Consider the following 23,069-nt stretch of genomic DNA (forward strand, 5'->3'; position numbering starts at 1 on the left):
TGAACATTACCTGCGCCATCTTGCCCGATGGTCCCTTTCTACGAGCACACAGGCCGCAGCCATTGTGATCGACTGCAACCATTTTGTGTTCTGATGTTCACCTCTGTTTCACCTGCACTCCCACAATTATCTATATAAACCTCTGACCGACTTGGTATGTGTGCTAAGGGCCATAATCTAGCGGACATGCCCACGTTTGATGTTAGCTTCAAAGGGACATTCTATTGCCAACACAAACCTCTGCCCTCCTTGTTCCTCCCCATCCCTGTGCAGATAACTAAAGATTGTAGATACCACAAGGTCCCGCACTAACCTGGTTTATTGCACCCCGAAGAATGCACCTCCCGATGGACATTAGAACTTGTTTCCCTATCAACAGTAAAAGACGTTAAAACCTGACCAACCTCGCATGTTCTCGACCCTGAGGCAAAGGCCAGCTGCCCGATAAGCATCATACGTCCAACTGTTTATGGTTGGGAGGGTACGAACTGACTTGTCCGGAATGTATGGCATCTTGTCCGGGTTTACATGACACCGCTCATAAAGATTGTATTGTCGAAACACTGTATAAAAGTGGCCCGTTGAAGAGTTGAAGTTGGAACACCTCCCTGAGAGACATCCCGGTGTCTGCAGTAGACGTGCTCCCCTCGAGAAAAATAAACCTTGTTCTTGTCTTTCAGTTTCCAGCACCTGCCTCGTTATTTTCATAGAATCGAAGGTGAATAAAAGGTGACAAACCAAGCACTTTCGGGGGTCTCAAAGGGGGCTGCTTTTCCATAATACGTAATGCCAAGTTCTACATTGCACACTCTGCTCCATCTATCTGGGCTTTTGATGTCTAAAGAAGCACACCCCAAAGCATGTGTTGTGATGCCTTTTTTCACTCTATTTTCTTCTCGCACAAAATTTTGATTGTAAAAGCAACCTAGCTGGGGTTCTTAAGAACCTTTCGATTTTGTGACTCGCTTACTCTGGTCTTTTTTCATTTTCAAAAGCATACATGCTTCGACTTTTTAGTCACTGCGCTGTGATGAGCTATATTATTCTATTGTGTGTAAATGTTAACAGTAAAGACCTGGTACACTAAAATTTGGCTTAACACAATTTAAGAAAATAAGGCATGTCATGACATAACATAACAATGTGTCTTAACATAACAACTTACCACAACATGACATGGCACATAACGTAAGATATCATGATGTAATATATCATGTCATAATAAAGCACAACATAACATAATATAACAGAAAAGAAAAAAATAACACAAGAAAACAAATGCTCATCTAAAACCATGAATAAAACACTGACTTGTTTTGAAGTCAATTGTTCCTAGAGCTAGGATAATAACCGCATTCAGTGATGCATTACTTAAATGTCATTTTACAAGTGCACACCGCCCTTAAATTGGACAGGAAACAAAGGGATTACCGCCTTGGATGTTGTTTACTTCCTAAACAAGCCAACTTGGTTGGAATCCCCATGCACAGTCAAATTATTTACTTGGCGAGATGTGACTGAGAGCTTTCTATTTACTCATGTCCATGTGGTGAATGTGTCCTTTGACATCCCGTGTCTGGTGTCCCACGTCAAACAATGCACAGAAAGAATAAAAAACAAATGCTTCAATAAGCTCTTGTTGGACTAAACTGCGCCAGAACTGACTCGAGTAGGTCACTAGACGTTAATTGAGAAACACCGCACAGGCACTCATGGAATTAGAGTTGGTGGGTGATAATGAGAAATTTAATTCTGCTCATAATACACATAATTCTTAGGAGTATTACACTGCATTAAACAGCATGGACCGCCATGTTCATGACAACTGAATGAGAAGCATGCCCTCGTGCACAGAAGAATTGCAAGATACCATCTCAATGTATTGTCCTAAGTCAGACTTTGAACATTAAACTGCAGCACACAGTCTCTGTTAACAAAGAGCTTAACGTTTCCCTGGAGATTGGTGTGCGAAGCAAGTCTCTCGTAAATGATAGTTACACCGACAGCTGAGAAATCTCTAAATTATTTAAGACATCACAAAACCATGCCAATGGCAGAATGTGCGCTATAAACAGTCTGTGTCATAAAATAAATCAAAAGAACTTAGAGTAAACTAACATTACATATTGCACACATACAACACTGTTAGAAATGGCTCTTTTTGGGGGACTGCTCTAAACTTTTGGCCTTCTTGCTCCTCTGTTTTTGAGTTTGTTTTGCTGGTGTTAGGATTCTCGGCACTTTTACACTGCTGGCACTTGCTATAGTGCATGTGCTCTGTGTCTAAAATGTAATGGCATTTGGTTTCTTAATGATTGGTATATTCAATTTACTAATAAGTCCCAAGGACAGTGCACCACATATGCCCAGGGACTGCAAATCAAATGCTACTTGTGGGGCTGCAGCACTGATTGTGCCTCCCAGATGAGAAGCCCTTGAAACCTGTCTCAGGCCTGCCAAGGCAGAGACAGTGTGTGCAATTTTAAACTCCCATGTAAACCTGGCAAACTCACCAACTTGCGAAGCCCAGCCCTTCCCTTGTATTACATGTAAGGCACCGCTAAGATAGGCCCTAGGTAGCCCCATTGTCAGGGTGCAGTGAATTTAAAAGGAAATATGCTGTTGAGTTTTACATGTCCTGGTAGTGAAAAACTGCATAATTTCGTTTTTCACTACAGCAAGGTATATCTCTCTCATAGGTTAGCATTGGAACTGCCTGTAACACTTCTTTCTGGATTGAGGACATTCTCCCAAATAGAAGAGCTATTTTGCTGCCAGGAGGGACTGCTTGCTTTGCTGTGTTGGCCTGCTGCTTCTTGCCTGGATGTGAGAGGACTGGATTTTACTCTCTGCATCATGCATCTAAATGTTCTCCAAGGGCTTGTTTGGGCTTGCATCCTGTTTCTAAAGTCTCTGGGATATTAAAGACTTCCCCTGCATCTTGCTACCAGCATCTGGGCTCCTCTGCTGTGAGTCTTGTTCTGCCAAGTGATGCCAAATCCAGTCCTGCACCCCTGGAAGTGAGTGGTGCTGCAACCCAAGAATCCAACGTATCGACCCAAAGCGTTGTTCAGAACCAGCGCATTCCCTGCAAAATTGACATATCATCCCTGCCTGCATCGAAGCCCTGGACACTGCTCGCCAAGTGCATGACTGAGCGACCTCGACTCACAATGCAGCCCGACTTTGCCTACACAGCACCTCAAAATCACCGCTGTTGTATGAGTCTCGGATAACGCATCACCGATGTCCATGACGACCCATCCCCGACTCCGATACATCCCCGGTCCAGTGTGGCTTCTACCGGGTGTATTGCCTTCAGCCAAGAGGCTCGACATTGATGCCTCAGAACTGAAGCACAGAGCTTGTGACAACAACGCATCACCGTCTTCGGAACCGACGCATTGCCTACGGCAGTGACGCATCACCTCCGGATTTCAACGCATAGTCACCAAGCATCAACGCATCAAAGGTACTGTCAGTGAGTCCACATGACCCTGTATCCGGCTCTTGGTCAAACCAAAGTTTTGGATTTGCCCCAGTCAAGGGCAAACAGATAGCCCCAGTTGGAGCTATTGACTTCTAAGCACTGCATTTTGATTTAATCTTGCAAAGTTAATAACTTGGCTTGTCCACTTGATTTTTGTTTTTTTTTGTCTTGATTTACTCAGATAAATATTTTCACTTTGTTAGTGTGTGTGTACAAATACTTTGTACATTGCCTCTGTAGTTTAGCCGGATTTCTCTGTGCCAATCTACCAGAGGGTGAGCACAGGCAAACTTTTAGTGTGTACTACACTTGCTCTGACTATGAGTCTGATTTCCTGCTTGGACAGGGTGCATACTTCTGTGAACAAGAAATCCAATTTCTAGCAAACAGAAAGAGGCACACACTGCCTATATACATGTACAACAGCATAACTTGCAAGTGGCCACAAGTCATGTGTTATATCATTAACCAATCCTGCTGTTTTGGCAGCCCTAGAGTATTTTGAATGCTTGAATTTTTAAGGCCACACACACTTATCAGACCCCCCAGGATATAGCGGCATGGATTCGCAAATTTAGCGGCACAAATATGGAAATTTAGCGGCACAAATATGCAAATTTAGCGGCATTTTAGCGGCACTTTATTTTACTCATATGCATTCATTTTCAGCCTTAAATCAATGGAAAATGTTTTAGCAGAGTATTCCACTTTGATTAGGCAATCTATCTAGAATATGGAATAGAGGAAGCAGCCCACAGGTGAAGGCTGTTATCCCTTGGAATTGCAATTTTTCATCTGCCAGTTGGGCTAAACAGAAGTGTGAGGTCTAAAACTTTGTGTCACATTTTGTGATGTCAATTCCTGTGAGGTCATTGGTCTGGATGCCACTTGCTGTGATGCGATGTGCCATGTCGCGCTCAATGATGTCACTCAATGTGATGTCACGCGCTATGGTGCCTAACTTGGTTAGACCCCCCCTTCACTTCTGTTTTTTAGGACCTGTGCCCTCCTAAGAAGTGAAATAAAGACAAGACAAAACAAGACAACAGGCCTCCTCCATCCGTGTACCCAGAATCTGGGAGAACATCCCTGTCTCCATCAGGGCCACCCCAGCGCGGATGCAATGCAGGGATTGAGTAACAGGCACTCACCCACACCTGACCCCCCCTACATGTCTGGTTTCTGCCCCCAAAGCTCTCCTGCCTCTGAAATCATGGCTCCTGCCTGGGATCCGAGGGGCAGGCGCAGAGTACAAATGATGCGGAAATGAGTCCTGTTCCTAGGAGGGCTGTGCCAGGGCTTAGAAGCCCCGCTGCGAGTCTAGACTGCGGACGGAGCCCCCCGTGCAACTCACGACACCCACAACAAGGCGCTTCACAGGTCGTAACCAGGGGGCCCGGCCTGGAAAGGATAAAAAGAATGCGGCCCCCCCTTCCAGCCATAAAAGAAAAATATGCCCCTAACCCATGTATATTGTTTATAAGATAAAGTGTTTCTTCTGCTTAATTCAAGTTTTATTGCCGCTTGTTATCAGACATGAACCTGAATATGATTGGTCTTCCTAGATATATTTCTAAGCCCTCCCCAGGAGTTGGCAGGGCTGACCTTAACCTGGATGTAGGGAATGCGCTGCTTCTCATAGCTAACTAGTGGTGTGCATTCCCCAGACAGATAGTTTATCACAAACATTGACCCAAACCCTGGCGAAGAGAGTACAAGCGTTTATAGTGGCTGTGGAATTGCAGCCTACTAAAGTTGTATTTCCTTAAAGTGAACCACCATCTTTGGGCTTTAGGCTACAAACGCTCGCCCACTCAGGGTTAGGTACACCCACCTTTTCTTTACCCATGCCATTTTGTTTCCTACAGTTCATGAGGAAAGAATTCTTTGAAACACTTCATTTCTGGATGTCATTGCCTGCCTCCCAAGAGTTCTTATGTGGTCTTATGAGTGTGAAGCGAGGGTTGATAAGAGGACAGAAGATGAACAAGTAAAATAACTGATCGACTATTATATCCTTGCTTCAAAACCACCTGCCCCCGTTCCTAAAAGCAATCTGGTTGCTGGTGCTTGAGCCTCGTCTGGCCATGCACCCTGGTGTCTTTGGAATTGAGACGGCTCTTGTGGTTAATGTGTGCGGGATACTTCCATTGCTGAGGTGTGGAACACTTCTTTTTCTCACATGCTATCAGTGCAATATTTTACCAGCTCGCCTGTAGCTTTCTTTACATTTTGTTTTCTAAGAACGAGTAAAGATATCTGGTTATAAATCTCCAGGAAGTTCACTTATCCTTCCTTGCCTCCCTCCTCCCCCCACGCACACACAATTCCCTTTAACATAAACCGGTCTCCGAGTCCGGCTGGAGCACAAGCAGCAGTTTTGTTCAGCGAGTCTCGCCTGGACTAAGGATCGTAGTGTTGAGGGCTCTGCGTCTCTCTGGGGGTCCTGCTGTATCGGTGTCTGCTATAAATACAGCGATCTGATTTCACAGTGCGCTGCCATGGTAACTCCAGTCCCTTGGCGCAAGGGGAGATTGGCATAATGACCTGTGAAGTACTGGGTGCGGCATGCAGAGCTCAAAAACTCACTGTGTGTGTCCCGGGAAGCTGCTTACACACACGAGTGGGGGGGAGGGGTGGCGGCGCACAGCCAATCAAACGCATTGTTTGTTTTGCTGTCTCCCGGTAGAGACACTTTTCTAAATATCGCGGCCAATATGGTAATTATCGCGGCCATCGCGGTAATCTGCCGATTTCGCGATTTTTTCGTGAATCGCGAAATCGCGATAAGCTGGGGGGTCTGACTTATAAACAGAGAACCATCCCACATTCTGAAAGGAATCTGAGAGTAAATCTGCGGGTTTGTAAATGCTAAAACACTTTTTAGAAAGTACAAAACCCAAGTAACAATTTATAAAAGGTTTTCTGCATCATTAATTTTTAAATGGGTTATGTAAACAAAAAGGAATCAGTATTTGGAAGGGGTTTGTTAGGGCATCCCTTTCAAATACTAATTCCTTATGGTATGCATTAGTGTTTTGCAACCGACATCAGATCACAAAACATTAATATTTTACCAACAAATTAAAGAAGATAGCACATCATTTGCAAATAGAAAAGGGCTCCTTCGTTGGTACTCATTCCCATTTGTGAATGATGACAAAGACACTTTTTAGGAGCAGCTACGAGCACTACCTACTCCTAAAGCATGTTTGTGTATATTTTATTTCTTTTTAAACACATCCCGTTTTTCTTTAGGGTAAAAGGGTTGCATTAAAAAAAATAAAAGATAGCAATTTACAACCTATCTCATACATATTAATTAAGTTGAATTTTGACACAATATGATTCTGTAATTTGAGAACAGACCTATTAGTACATAGGTCAGTTTACAAAATATCAATGCATTCAGTAGAAGTCAGTGGGAAAATTGCAACCACTTTTACAGATTTCAATTTAGTACATTCCAAATAAGAAATCGCAAATCGTGAATCATTATCATAATTTACCATTTATTTTGCATTTTATACATAAGGCCCTATATTCTTTAGGCCTGTTGATTCTTTCAATGCACAAAAGTGCGCTCGCACATACACTCACAGAGTGCATGTGACATGAACGCTCCACTCTTATCTGTCATAGAGTTGAAAATGGACTTGTCAGTGATGATTCTCAAAGCTGCAATCAAGGCTGGACAGCACATATCCAGCCTCGGGTGTTTCCCCAAGAGGCTGCAAGAGAGGGGGGCTGGTTTTTGTAGCAGTACAGAAGTTTTAAAAAAAAACCTGCAGAGTTCCTTTTCAGGCAACAATAAAACTGTCAAGCTAACTCTGGTGATTAATGTATCTGCTGGAGAGAGATTGAGTGCCAGTATTGACTCCTCTAAGGTAGCGCAGAGGATTAATATGCCTGCTGCAAAGGACAAGCAGCATGTAGATCACAGAACAGTATATTATGTGAACAGTTTAGTGGGTTACTGCATTTGTCACAGAGACCCTTTTGTTACTGCACAGTTCATAAATTACAATCATAATCTAACATAGTGACCTTTAAAGTGTCATCAAAGAGCAACATGCAAACTACATGGTACAGGTTAGAAAGTTATATCTTTTTTGTCTTTTGTTATCCTAATGTTTCAACAAAAGGGTTTGTTTGGATAGAAACAAATTCTTATTAGTAAAGCCAACCCCAACCTAGTGTTAAGTTCTGTTTCCTGGGTTTGTGCTTCTCCACCTGAAGCACTTGTAAAAAATGCCTACCAGTATGGATGACATATGAATCCTACACCTTGTGGTCCCCTTCCGCTTTGTAACATTTTCTATACACTGATTTACACACCTACTATTCATTGTCTCAGTATTTGTGTGTGAGGTAAAGTGCTCCAACACCCTACACTGGTATTAGAGGCACTATAAAACAAATGAAATACATGTGAGAGAGGGCTATGGACAGATGAGAGGCACTGCTGGATGTGATAGGGAGGGAATCATTGAAGAGCACCTTCAAAGATTGTTGAATCCTGGTGCACTGTAAGGTCATCATTTACTATGCTTTAAGAGCTGATACAATTGAATATATAATTAAAAATGTGTTGTAAAATGCGCCATTTTTGCACAAATGTTCTTGAGGAGAGTACCCCCCAAACTCTTCCTGTAGTGGTCAGGCTCACTCGCTGCACTCACTATGCGCCGTACACATACATGACAACTTTTTAGAAAAAAGGAAAGTGGGAGATTTTAGAGAAATAATCAGGAGATTATTGACTTCTAAGAAGGCCTGAATCAGGTCTAGTGTCATGTATGGGACTTGAAGGTGTACTGCTGCAGGTTCGGATATCAGACATGCAGATACATTTTTTTTGTAACCCCTTGCCTGCCAGGAGCACGGAGAAAGTTCTCTAGCAAGCAAAGAGAGCATGATAAAAATGTTGTGCACTGGCCTGCAGTAGCAGGTAACTGGCAGTGAATACTAGAAGTCCCACTAGAACAGTCCCGGCTGAAGCCCACAGAGGAATCAGGTTTTTGCCTGCAAGATTTGGGAGGCGGGAGACTGCCTTGAAATTCGTAGTCTACCGCCTGAATCGGGAGGGTTGGCATGTATGCATACAGGGGCTGGTGTGACAAAAATTGCCAGGGCTGCTTGGGTTCCTAGTCCGTCCCTGGCTGCAAATGCAGCCATTCCGTTCCTATCAAGTGTGAAGCACTTTGGTCCCATCACATTGCATACAAAGGAGACATTCCCATGCACGAGAGTCAAAGAAACACAGAGACTTTTTTATGAGCCCTTGTGTCACACTTACGCTGCAGTTGCATCACTTTTTGTGACGCGGCGGTGGCGTAAGTAATGCGCCACATTGTGCCATACTTACGAAGTGATGCATCTAGGCACATGCAACACTTCGTAAACCCCTGCACTACATTATACCTGCGTGAGGTATAATGTATGCAGAGTGGGCATTCCCCCGCAGCAAAGCCTTGTAGAAGTGGTGCATTGAAATCTATAGGATTTCAGTGCGTCATTTCGAGGACGCCATTGCATCAAAATCTTACGCCTGCCTCATGGCAGGCATAGGGTGACGCAGGCTCTTTCACATAGGGCGACACTTCTCATAAATAAGCCCCACCCTTTTTTGCTGGTCTCACCGATGGAAAATATAATATTTCCTCATCTTGAAATGAAGTTACATTTAACTTGTACGATTCCAGTTCTAGATCAGATGCAAGCCTGTTGCAACTATGACATATTCTTTATAATGGAGAAGCCATCTCCTCTGGTACCACAAATATCGACATGATGGTGTTTCCAGAAGCATTAGAGCAGTGCTAAATGAGAGCAGATGACACAATGGTGAAAAAAATTGGACACCATCTGATAGAACGCTTTTTGCTATTAATGGACTCTACATTTGCACGGCCCCAGTCCCGCGGGCCGCTGGACATCAATTATGTATTTGACGTCCAGTATTAGACGATTACATCTGACATGATGAAGCTCTAATGGACGGGGCTTGCACATTGTTTGGTTATTAAGTGCCCATTTATCGTCCCTACAGCAGGTGTGATGGGCGATAGGCTGCACAAATCATCCGGAAGTCATGCCAAACTACGGCTTTTTTTGTTTTTTTCCCCTGATAAAGTGCCATAGGTGTTTATTAATTTAACAGCTTTCCATGGTCCTCGCCTGTCTGAGGAATTCAAATACTTATTTGCCCTATAAATATTTCAAAAGGAAAAGGGCTATAAATTAGTAAAGGCGACTCCCTTTGCGCCCGCCTCCCGCCGGCAAAACATATGTGGACACACAAAGGGTCTGGCCTGGTTAGCCTGGTTAACTATGCACAATAACATCTGCGTGCTCGTTTTATTACGCAGCCTTTGTCTCCGGAGCTAAGGAGACAAACAAAATGGCCGTCACTTCGCATTAGTATTGGTCCATCCTACTGAGTGCCATCAGCAGGGGCCCCAGTTTCTGGCAGCTGCCACCATCCGCTGTGGGAATGGAAAAGTCCATCAATGTTGTCTGAAAACAGAGCTCGATAAATGTAACCCGAAGGCCTCTAATAAGAAAATGATCAAGGCAGACACTAAAGTCAGGGTTAGGTTGGCCACGATTACACTTTAAGTGGGCATTAAATCAAGGCCAGATCCGGCCTCTGAAGGCACCCCAGCAATTATGCACTGACGTAATGTCTACTGCAGATTCTTTCTGGAAGGGAGTGGGGAGTAAATGGTCTGCACGAGTAAAAAAGGGCAAATGCTCGTTAACAGGTGCAGTGCAAACAAGGTTGTCACCTCAAGCGTTCCACTGGTGTGTTTTCCCTCCGGTTGGAACATGTTTGCTGCTGCTCTTACAGTATTAATATGTGCCTCAAAAGCAGATACATTGCAAATTATACAAACTTCAGCGACTCATTGTGTCCCACTCTCCATTCCCGTCTCTCTTGTTGTGGGTAAACTTTTCTAGCCAATATCCACTTTGGAGATTTCTGGAACTGCCTCTCTATCACCCACATGCATCTATATAACCCAACAGAATGGCAACAAATAAGTGAGAATATAGGGATTTAAGACATCTGATAAAGAAACAACACCATACACACTGATGCCAGAAGTCTCACCGATCAATTACCTTTTGTCACGATTCACGTTCCTACATTTTTGTTTTTTCATGGGGAACTTATACTGCTTTTTCCTTTTATTTCTAGGTGTATCTGGGTCATGTGTTTGTCCTTGGTAAATGATGGGTAACATTTGATGACAGAAACAGACCATTATTTAGCTCTTTGAGGTTGCCATTTGTGGGGGCAGCAGAAAACGCTGGTACTGGTGCACCTTGCCCGGACCGGATGCATAAACTGCATTTACTGCTTTAGGGACTAGAAGCTTCAGGGAGAAGAGAAGTGACTTTGTTTGCAATTTCATAGTGATCGTAGAGCAATCTATCACAGTTCTGAGGGCCAAAGTCACTGTGAAGAACAGCAATCTGGTGTGCTTTACCTGGAATGATGTACTGCACCTATATGCTTTTGCATGCCATGCTATTTTCTCAGAAAATGGCTCCAGTGGCTGTTAAAACCCATATGGAGATAAGGAAGCCGCAGCAATATGCTTTTCACACATATGTGCTCTATACACATAATTAGTTGTACATCTTAAGTTGGCGTCTTACCTTTAGATGGCCGCTCCGGTTCAGGATCGAGGTGATTCTGGGGAGGTTTATAGGGAAGTTGTCCTGTAAACAAACACAATGCCACATTTTAAAAAAAGAATAATAAGGGCACTCTCCTTAATACAATATGCAAATCACGTATTCCAAACAAGTTACATTCAACAACAGAGTCTTACTGAAGAATGAAAGAAAATGTCCTTCTTAGAGGCAAGGGTGAGATACAAAATCCAGCAGGGCCGGTTGATTCTGAGTGTTTAACAGTGTGTGCAAACACTCGCCTCCTTTTTAGATGGCATTCTATGTGTCATGATGTTGTAACCTTCCTGTCACCTGTGAATATCTTTTTGAATGACAAACTCTTCTGAGTCAGTGCTGGATGACAATAATTGCTTAGTCTCATTAATGTTTAGTCAAGTCATCAAAGCGCGGGCTTGAGGAAAAGATACACAGCCCACTTTGAAACCAAGACACGTCACAAGGATGCCAAACAGCTTCCCATTTGCTGTGAGGGGCCAAACAAGGACCAAGAAGGGGAAAATGCAGGACATAGATGGGGATCCTAAAGTCCAGTTATGTTGAGGACATAACACTGCCATCACGCATCTGGAGAGCACCAGCCGCAAGGGTAGTGTCAGAGGTTGTAAAATGTAACCAGAGATAGTAGCTGGTTCCCTGACAGCCTCTTCCCGAAACCCATCCCTGACCCTGGATTTCATTAATTCTAATAGATAAAGCTGCACCTTTTACAGCTCACTTGGCTGATCACATTATCTATACATTAAAAATCTTTATAGAGCTTGGCTGATCACATGGTCCCTACATTAAAAATGTTTATAGAAATTCTGGCATTAGAGTGTGATCTATTCCCTTTGGACTTATTTTTGCTTAACCGATACAGAATTTAAGAATAAATTACAGCAACTATTCACAAATCACTCTTGGGACCACCCACTCGAGTTATGACTCAAATGTAAATGAACAGGTCTGGAAATTTAGTCTTCCCTCTATCATGGATTTTAAGGAATGCCTTATGATTCACAGAACTGACTGAAGACTGCTTCCAGGGTCTATATGTATTCACTATTAGAACAGTCACCTCTCCTCTCCATTTTAAATATTGTAAAGGTAGGCACCGATGAAGCATCCTTGGGACAAATTCTAAATCTGGTCAATCAACTGCAGTCACTCTCACTTATCCACTATTATGTGCTCAGGAATTATGATTCTGTTCTACAGTACTGTCTGTTTGTAGAGCATAAACTTGCATCAGCCACCAGTCTGCTTTTTCGGGTTGGAGACTTATAAAAGTTTATCGTCAGCCCTACGTTAACTCCATCTCATCACGTATCAATTTATTAATGTACACTACTACATCTTTTCTGATTGAGGGCCCATTTTATACAACTTTTTCCTTGTGAATAGATGTGTGTCCAACGCCTGATTTAGATGTGATATAAATATTTCCAGGTCTTTTCACCAAACAAATACATTAAAAACTTTGATTAATCGGTATTGGTAATAGACAATCTTTTTCATCTGAAGATATGTGCTTGTATTTTGTACCTCAATATTCTTCTTTGAATCAGCAAACCAATATTGAATTAATTTGTTATTGTGCACTCACTGCCAGTAGGTGCCAGATCACAGAAAATATACTCTTTTAAAAACCTTTCTCTGATGAACTTCTTTGCAAGTGGCAGTTTACAAATGATCTTGGAATCAGGCAAAGGCTGGTGTGGTCGTTGAGGGTATTTTGTGTTTGTGCACAGTGATCTTATCAATGATGTCATTTCATATTTCATCAGTGATTTTATAAATGATGTCAGAACATGTAATGCATGACTTAACATGTGAGATCATATGTACAGCATGGCGAGGGTAAGAGTTATAGTTACTTTAGTTAACTAATTGGTTAATTTCATTGTTTTTTTATTTTAAAATATTACGTGTAAACCAACATTTTCATTTAACTGCAACTTAACCGTAAACTGTGTTCCTTTCAGTGAATTTCTAAGGCTTTTTTAAATGTAAAGTAAGATAGTATAACTATACCTAACGATAACGGGACTTAAAAAACTATTTCTATTATTTTAAACATAAAAAAAATTGTCATAAAACCAACAGCATCTTCAACCATGTCACAGATAAGGTAGGTTCATCCAGTAGGACCAATTCTTTATTGTAGTAAAAATATGCCCAAATTGCACAGTTGCATATACATCATATATAATATCTGCTTAGTCCCCCAGAAACTTCAGTATGGATCGCCACATCTGCCCAAGTAAGTCCTCATGAGTGGCAAGAGACACTTGCTGATCCGAGGAGGAGCATGGCTGAGCACCCTCAGGGTTCATGAACCCAACCAGGAGTCTCGCCACACCCCAGGTTCTCTTCAGCCTTACCATCATGTCTGCGCCACTTCAGACGTATCTCCTAAGTCACCACTTACTCTGCCACATTCCCTACACTCAGATCCCAATGTACCCATCCATGTGATTGCAGCCCATCGCTTGGGGAGTAGTTCAACCAAGTGTAAGAATTTAAATGCCGTTTTCTGACATTTCAGCCTTCAGATGTCACCCAACAGTCAGGCAGCAGGGTCCAAGTCCACAGGAATCCACACCACAGTCCTCACTCGGGCCAGCACTCTCAGCCAATACTCATTCACTACAGGGCACTCCCAAGACAAATGCAAAAATGAAGAACTATAATGGGGTTCTCATAAACCCTTGGTGGAACTTTGATACATATTACCACAAAGTAACACTGTACACAGAAGGTATCAATAAAAAAAAGCATGCCTTTAAACATGGGGGTGTTACACAGAATATAAACATACACTCTGTCGCTACTGATGAAATCGGCTTTCTTATTACAGGCATGTGGCAATCTTGTATAACAGTTTCCTTACTATGATTTGAAAGCTGTGTAGTGCTCCTCTTTTGATCAGTAGTTTCATGCCCTGCTCCTCCATGCAGTACTCTGTCTGCAGCTCCTACATCAGATACATGCTCTTTGGGGGCTTATGAGTTTGGGCAATTTGACCACCCTGGCCAAGTTCTAGTCGTTGACTTTAGTCTCTTTTGTTACACCTATTGGACTACCTAATCTTTTTTTAACCAAGAGACAAGTTAGACAGTGCATTCTTTCTAATAGCCAAGCTATTTACCAAGTGCATAGTTAGTTTATTTTGCCTCATTCATTCATTGCCGAAAACATCATCAACATATACAGATTTAACGATATTTCTCCATATTGTTCCAAACATAGAGTGTGATTGAGATATCTCGTGGACTCATCTAATAAATGTATCTGTGACTTCTTCAGTGTTGCATATCAAAAATGTCTATCAACGCTTATTCATTTTTTCCGTCACATTTTGGGCTAGACCTGGCACCACTAGCACTGTGTGTTAACTCTTTTACTGAGCACTTTCAAAAACATGATTAATTTTAGTGGTATCCTTCGTTTCTATAACATTTTTGTTACAACATACAAACTTATTTTCGACTTTGATGCGGTGTTTCGCCATTAATAATTGCCATTTTCTCCTCCCTATCTTTATTAATATATGTGTTTAGATTCCATATAATACCCCAATATATAAAAAAGCATATCTTTTTTCAACTGATAACTTCTGTGGCCTTTGCTTCTATTTATAATATGATATTTCGATAGGACACATTCAGTTTCCATCTGCCTCCGAGATTATGTGACCATCACAAAGAGTCTCTGATACCTGGGGCTTGCCTCTTTGAGGCGAGACATTGGCTCTAAATCTGAATCTCCCTTAATGTAATAGATATCAAAAAAACCCTCTGTTTAACCTTTCTTTATGTTCAGAGCTGGCCTCAACCCTTCTTCCATAGGTCTTGCTGAAAGAGGACAATATCTACTGTCCCTTCCGGCCCAGTGCTTCCATACCTCAGTACTATTGCACTCTATAAACAATCACAGCCCAGCAGGAATGCACAATTCTCTGGCCCTGTGGCTTTTTGCATTTCATTTCGGCTCACAGAGATTTATAGTTGTGCACAACAGAGCACATTATGCTGAATACCTGCTGACTTTATCCCTCTCTAGTAGCTGCTCAGGTTACTGTTGACAGTGAAACTTTCCTATTATGCATGCTGTTATGTTTCATGTATTTACTGTAACCATTTACAAGGCTGTTTATCTCTTTTTCTAAACAAGGCGAGTTAATGACACATAGATTACGATATCAGCCAGAGTAACCTTCCAGTTTCAAGTTATATTAGCGCTGTAATAAAGCAGTTGATTCCCCTTGTGGGGCATATTCCAAATAATTAATATATCTCCCCGCCGCCATTTGCTGTTGTTGCTCGCAGCCCTTTTCGAAACCAGTTTCATGGAGAGCGGAGAATTGCTGCTCCCTTCAGGGCTGTTCGTAATGACATGGTAGGGTACTGCAAGCATACCATGCCGGCGCGCGCGACGCACACAAAACATCTCTTTGGGGTGCAGAGCACTAAACGAAGAGGAAAAAAATATCTCGTCCAACTTGAACACCTGTATTATCAGAGGAGATCCCGAAGAGCCTGATGAAATGCTTTCACTCTAATACTAGACAAGATCCTTCAAATATAGTTCCAGACTCTTCATTGTTTAGACGGGCAACTGTTTACGACGCACTACATCGCTGGATGTCACTGCCGCATTGGACCAACCAATTACCAGCATCAATTCTCATTATTATTCATATCCTAGCTGATGAGCGTGTACAAGGGCTAGAAAAGATTGCAACATCTGAGTGATAGAAGCACTGTTGTTCCTGGGTGGTATTAACCTACCCATAAAATGCCCAAATTCTTACGGCCCACATGTAGTGCCCAAAGCTTACCTTGCCTCTGAAGCACAGCATTGCCTAGTCGGGTTTCCTCTCTATTGAGTCATACCTTAACTGAGTTCAATTCTGTGAGAACCAAAAATGGTGCCTGATTGATGACAGTGCCTAATTTGTAAAAAAATAAAGTAAGTGCCAGGACCCTCGTTAGGAGGCCACTTCAGCTCGCACCACTCATACCCCCTGCCGGCACTGCCAACATCAATGTAAAACACAACTACTAGCCATCACTACAAGTGTGACAATCCAGACTATTCCAGTCCCCGAAAGCTATTCGAATTGCTTGGGCGGTGGGTATTAGTAATTTTTTATGTATAATGACTTTATAAACTGTTGTTGTGTTCATCTCTAAATAAGATAAACAGTACCACCATGTGGAAGACTGACATGTGTGCTGGTGTTGACAATTAAGTGCTGGTGCCGAGCACTGGAAACCACCGGCTCAAATTAAGTACTGCTAATGACCATCATAGATTAAAGTAACTCCCTTCTCCTTGTGAGTAGCCTTAAATTGGCCACCTGGGCGTAGTTCAACTCACAATATTTACAACACAAACATAAACATTGTTAAACTAACACAGTAAAGGTTAGTCTATTTTCAGATGCTTGATACACTATAGCAACACACCTACAAAGAACCTACATTTCTGATATTAAAGAATACAAGCAAAGTGAAATGGAGAAAACACATCGCAAGAGAGGTTTTGCAACACAAAAATAAACTCTGTTAAGTTGTGATCCTCCACAGCCGTGTACTTTATTTATTTATCTGTTACCATTTTTCAGTTGGCTTTCAGCACTTCCCCGAGAGTGCGCTTTTACTTCAATTTTGAACAAGCCTGAGAGCAGCCTCAAGTATACAGTATAAAAGTACGACATAACGTGACCAAGCAAGAATCATTTTAGAAAATGTCTGCATTTACTGTTTATTGAAACCCTTATGTCCTGTATGACGTGTTGTTATAGTCCTTGGAGCGAAAAAGTGCACAACACGTTGCCAAACAGCTGCTGTATTGCATGTATAATTCACATAGTTACACATAAACGAAAAATTATAGCACTCACCCTCACAGTACTCATTCAACCAACACTGTCTAAAATACAGCCAAACACAGTTTCTCCCACCCTATTTGAAGCACTGCTGATATTTCACGTATGTGTGCTTGCTGTCTGTGTTTGGTGCCTGTAGCCCAATCTTGATTGCCCACAACTCCTACTACAGTCAAAAATGTATGTTCCAATTTTCCAAGGATTCTATAACTCCATCAATTCTCAAATGTTGGAAATTTGCCCTTACTGCAGGGTCACCCTGAATTTGTTTGCCTTTTTGCTGACCACTATTTTTGCTAGCTATAGAAATCTGTGCACCTTACCCCTGCTAACCAGAGTTAAAGCGCTTTGCTCCTCCTTTCAATATGATGGAGTTGTCATACACCTGATTGCCATTTATTTTTAAATTACCTAATGTACAGTACCATCATGTATCAAAGGCCTGTAAATGAAAAGTTACAAGAGGACTGCAGCACCCAATGTGCCATCCAGTACAGTGACATTGTAATTATGACCATTAGCCTGGGTTTTCAGGTTTAATTTGTAAATTCGACCTGTCAGAATAACTCATTTGACAGGCCTAAACCTTCCTTTTAAATATTCATAAGTAGGCCTAATTGCCCAAAAAGGCATGATGCGTGATATTTAAAAGTAGGATATGTAAATGTTTAATGTTAAACATTTCCTATCAGTGAAAATGCATTCAAAGCTATTTTCACAGTAAAAGGTTTGTCTGTTCCATAGAAAACAATGGGTTGCAGTACTAAATTCTTATCCCATATCTCAGGAATGTGACTAGTTAGACAATAATTAAACATCCCTTTTTAATAGATGTTAAAAGTCCGATTCGATGATGAAGCTGGATTTGTCATAAATATTACAGAAAGGTAACTTTATCAAAAAGTTACCTTTGCCCTGCCCAAAGTCCCTCGAAGCTAATTCAGCATTTTGTTCTCCCACTTCATCCAGCCTAGAATTAGCATTTAAATCAACATGAATGGGGTGTGAACTTGCTGCCAGGAGCAGAACAATAAATAGGCTTACCTGAAAGGGAAGAGATGAACCTTCTAAATCTGAACCTGACAGAATTTGCAAAGGAGCTGCGTGGATACTTTTTTACATTAAAGTGCCAGGTTCTGCTTGAATGGCACATCCTTAGTGATAGGTCTGCTGGGGATTTTCATATGACTCTTGGGGAGCACTTCAAAGAGGCCTCACATGTCACAGTCAAATGCTAGCTGGCACCTAAGCAGGGCCCCTGGGTTTTCTTCCCAGTCAGTCAGGCTCCAATCACAATGGACCTCTTTTGACATTACAGTGTGGCAGGCTGTTTGGCATAACATTCTGGGTGGACTTCAACGGAGGCAAACAGAATGCCAAAAGAACGTGCGTATACACTATCTTGTTTCTGAAAGCTCCACTTTATTGTACCAGACGTCTGTCTCTTAGGTTGGTCTGTATACAGGGACTGCATTTCAAACTGCATTTTGGTGTTAGATGTAGGCGGAAAGTGGGATCAGCATAGTACACTGCCCTCAAACAGCCGCAGCCATCAGAGCCCAAGTTTATTTTGGCTGAAGACTTTGGCCATCTTGGAAATGCCCAAAGTGGGTAAGGTTACCATAGGAACCTCTACCGCTATGGTTAGGGCATACATAGAAATTATTCCAACCACTAGCTTGTGCCAGGCATAAATATGGCACATCCAGGAACCTACTTCAGAATACTCCAAGACCTGTGGAAGATCGGAAGAAGACTGAACCTGCTGTCTGAGACATGAGAAGACCAAGCAGCCTGGTCCTGCTCTCCCTCGTGTACCCAGGACAAAGAAGAGGGCTCCAAGCATCATAAGGCTGAACTCCTGTAAAAGCTACAGGGACACAACAAGCTACAAGAGGTCTTTTCCTACAGCCAACCGGCTGGTCAGTGTCACCTGGACCTGGACTGGGCCCTGCTGTGCCTCTGCATGACACCTGTGAGTTTCTAAGTGCCTCTTCTGAGGTCCTGGTTGGCTTTACAAGTGTACTCCAGTGGTGAAATGGAACTTAAAGGACTAAAGTCAGAGGGTAACGGTTTTGACCAGGATGAACCTGGTTAATGTAAATGACCTGTAATCTTTCACAGGCGAAGTTGAATTGTGCCTAGGTCATGTTCTATTGACTATCATTGACACTTTGTGCTTCTTGGTGCGATTTCTACTTAAAACCTTACAAATGACTATCGCTGGTTCCCAATATTGGATTTTTGTCATTTTTGTGTTATTTTGCTTATCAAATTGTATTCATTTTTTCTAATTTGATAAGGGATTTTTATTGTTTTGCATTTTGACGTAGTTACTGTTTTAGTACTGCATACATACTATACTCATTGCCTCTTAAGCTTGTTGTCTATGTGCCCTAGCTACCAGGGGGTCAAGCTCAGGTTTTAATAGTGACTTTAGTGGTTCAACCTGACAAGGGCTGTGATTTTTACTTGAGGTAGTTATATAGTCCTCACCTAGAAACCCAATTTATTACATCACAAAATTGTAAATGTGTAATCATATGAAGCACCTGGGCATTTCATAACATTTGGACTGAAATGGACAACATAAACTCCCCACCCAACTAATTAAAATCATAAAAACTCAAAATGCACCTACAAAAACCACCTTTGGGCTACAAAAGTTGCTGTTCTCCAAATGTCTTTGATGTAATCAAGTCCCAAATCACCAACACAATGATCCAGTGCCTGCACGAAAAGATACATACCTATTTACATGCTGAAGAGCTATTAAATTTCTTGATGGATGGTTCATTTCTGGTGTATGACTATGAAAAGAGTCATTGATATTTATTATAATATATTGAAAAGAATCTTAATATGAAAACATCATCTAAGAGATGGTGGTGCGGAAGGAATACCATGCTCTGCACTCCCTCCAGTTGGATGGTGTGTGCTGTTCTATGCTTGAACACATACGACAATACATACATTTAAATCCTGCTGCCCCTACACATTTCACTCCTGGGCAGGTGCATTGTCCTGCTGAGGAAGAGTAGTGCCAAAGCTTGCTCTGTGATTACAGTACTGCAAGTCTCCTAGGGACATTGCACATATATACTGCTATCTGTTGCATGCAATTAGCCACTACTGTTTTCAGATGTTTCTGTTCCTCAAGATTGACAACCAGAGCTATAACTGGCTGTGCTTGCCTGAACGCATCCATCAGTCTAAATAGTTTAGACTGTCCTCAATGCTCTTCCACCATCTGTTCCACAGCCGCAGACATACAGCGCTGCTACAGGATACAGGAAGAGCAGCCCTTGCTGGACGTGGCACGTCTCTTCTTTGTCCTAATGCGTTTATGTTATTCAATTTGCCTCTTTTCTCAGTGCTTTAAGCAAATGTTGTCTGAATTAATGCCAGGCATTTTTACCTGTTTGGATTTGATGGGGCTTCGTGAGGTTAGTTACTTTCTAAGCACATTTTAGCAAGGGCCTCTGAAACATGTTGAGAGGTGTGCCCCAATCCTCAGAGAGTCCCTGGTCAGCTCGGCTGCTGGGTCACTGTCCCACAAAATGGTGCACAGTGACCCAAGATGGCCGTTTTTATAACCCCCAGGCCAAAAGGAGCCCAAGACAGCCCAATTACCCCTGACCAGCCCAACCAGCCCAATCTGTGCTTCCTGTTCCCTGCCTAATCTTCCCCCCACCCTTCCTCCCGGGGCCCCAAAATTCCCCGGGGGGGCAAGCCTCCCTCCGGTCGGCCACCCCCCCGCAAAGCCCCATTAAGGTGGCCAACATATGCCTCAGTCATGAACAGAATTCAAGATGCTTTTGGGATACAGGATGATCAATTGTTCTCATTGTAATCAGACACTGTCAGTTTGTATGTGTTTTGTGTAGTGCTTCTTGTGAAAGTAACTTTGAAATAAAGCACAAGAATCATCAAACTAAACAGATGTGCTCCATTTGGTATGCCCGTATGCACTAGTTATATGTATGCTAACAGTGCTACATGAGTCTCTCTATCAGAAGGTATCCAACACCCATAAACTGATGTGGAAGAAGAAAGACTTGTGCTTTTCAAAGTACTTAGGAATACAGTAATAAACAGCTGTTGAACCAAAGGGTCCAATATGTTGTTTAGGACAGAGAAGGAATGACTTTTCACATCATATGAAGTGCCAGAAGTCAACACGTGTCTTTCCATCGGGCATACGCAGCATCATAACAGCTTGCTATTACTCCGTCAAATCCCACATTGAATCCAGCCATCTGTGCTTCCGCAGTAGGCGCTCAGGTAAGAACGTAAACAGCAATAAAACATAATCATCAAATAACGAGTTGTGGAGTTGCCAATTGTGTATCTAATGACCTCGTCCTGAGCTCATTCCCGCCTCTCATCGGCCAGCACTCGCGGCGATCAGGTTAGCGGATGGCCAACATGAAGGATCCAAAATAACTCCATGCTCGACTTGTTCAGGAAATGAAGGCCATGACCAGAGCTCAGAGGTCACTGATGGTCTTCTCCGTAGCCAGTGATTACTTGGAAATGGAGGTGGTGCTTTAAGAGGGCAAGTGGCGCAAGGGAGGTGGGGCAATCCGTGCTCTACAGTCAGCTTGAATAAGGAACACGCCATGTTTCCTTTTTAAAGGCACTGTACAGGAAAATGAAGATGTACTCACATTTCACCGACTGGCATGTTAGAAGACAAGACACCTTGTGATACACGAGACGGCTTACTCCCATGAAATAGTCATAGAACCTAAATCAGCACGCATGACAATAAATGTGCCTTCTAGTTAGTGAGAGCCTCATGTAGTGCACAAGACAATGTGCCTTCCAGTTAGTGAGAACATCAATCAGTGCACAAGAGAATATACCTTTCAGTTAGTGATATCCTTACAGTGCACAAGAGAATATGCCTTCCATTTAGTGATATCCTCACAGTGCACAAGAGACTATGCCTTCCAGTTAGTGATATCCTCACAGTGCAAAAGAGACTATGCCTTCCAGTTAGTGATATCCTCACTCAGTGCACAAGACAATATGCCTTCCAGTTAGTGAGAACGTCAATCAGTGCACAAGAGAATATGCCTTCCAGTTAGTGATGTCCTCACTCAGTGCACAAGACAATATGCCTTCCAGTTAGTGAGAACATCAACAGTGCACAAGAGAATATGCCTTGAAGTTAATGTGAACCGCAGTTAGTGCACAAGGCAATATACCTCCCAGTTAGTGATATCCTCAATCAGTGCACAGGACAATATGCCTTCCAGTTAGTGAGAACGTCAATCAGTGGACAAGAGAATATGCCTTCCAGTTAGTAAGCAGGCGAAAAGAGTTGCGACTGATTTTATCGCATCCAACAATGGTTGAAGGATATTGAAGAAAAATAGAAGAAAAAAACAGCTAGGTTTAAAATCCTCAGAAAAGGGTCTTTTATCCTACCTCGGAATACTTGAATGGTAAGTTAGGTAGCACACTGGATCATTACAGGGACAGGAGAGACTGAGTGAAGTGTAACATCACCTGTTCATCTCCATCACATTGTTATAGAACTATATGCATTAATCATACTGATGAGTCTTCTAGCGTTTTGGCGGGATTGATTATTTTCCATTAGGGAAAGCATTGTCAATGAGGTGTCTTTGAACGATCAGCAGAAATACCAAGGCAGATTTTAATATATAAAATCGTTTTCCCTCTGGAAATTAAAATATGCTGCCAATCTCAGCAACACGCAGTGGCTCAAATTTAATGCTTCGAGGCATTGATTTCCTCCATTATTTTAACAACACACAGATTTAAAAATAGATATACTCAGATTAATTATAATGATTCAGAGTGAAGGGTGAGGGATGTAAGCCTCCATCCCTGCAGAGGACATTAATGCTTCATACACAGACCTTCTAGCAGGCACCGGATGCGAAAGGACCAGTGGCGTTGCTCTGTACCTTTCGCGACATTTCTGAAAATGCTGCATGGTTGACTCTCGAAAGACAACAAACG

The 23,069-nt window shown here is 42.3% G+C and overlaps 1 protein-coding gene across 1 annotated transcript in view; it reads right to left on the reverse strand.

Annotated features, from left to right (window-relative positions):
* Positions 1-23,069, reverse strand: part of LOC147665952 (adhesion G protein-coupled receptor L3-like) — a 477,982-nt gene that overhangs the window by 271,020 nt on the left and 183,893 nt on the right. The window contains exon 4 of the mRNA XM_086949385.1: positions 11,159-11,221. Within this exon, the coding sequence (XP_086805511.1) occupies positions 11,159-11,221 (63 nt within the window). The remainder of the gene's footprint in view (positions 1-11,158; positions 11,222-23,069) is intronic.

Source organism: Lissotriton vulgaris, unplaced genomic scaffold (assembly GCF_964263255.1).
Source record: "Lissotriton vulgaris unplaced genomic scaffold, aLisVul1.2 SCAFFOLD_1371, whole genome shotgun sequence".
NCBI classification, from domain to species: domain Eukaryota; kingdom Metazoa; phylum Chordata; class Amphibia; order Caudata; family Salamandridae; genus Lissotriton; species Lissotriton vulgaris.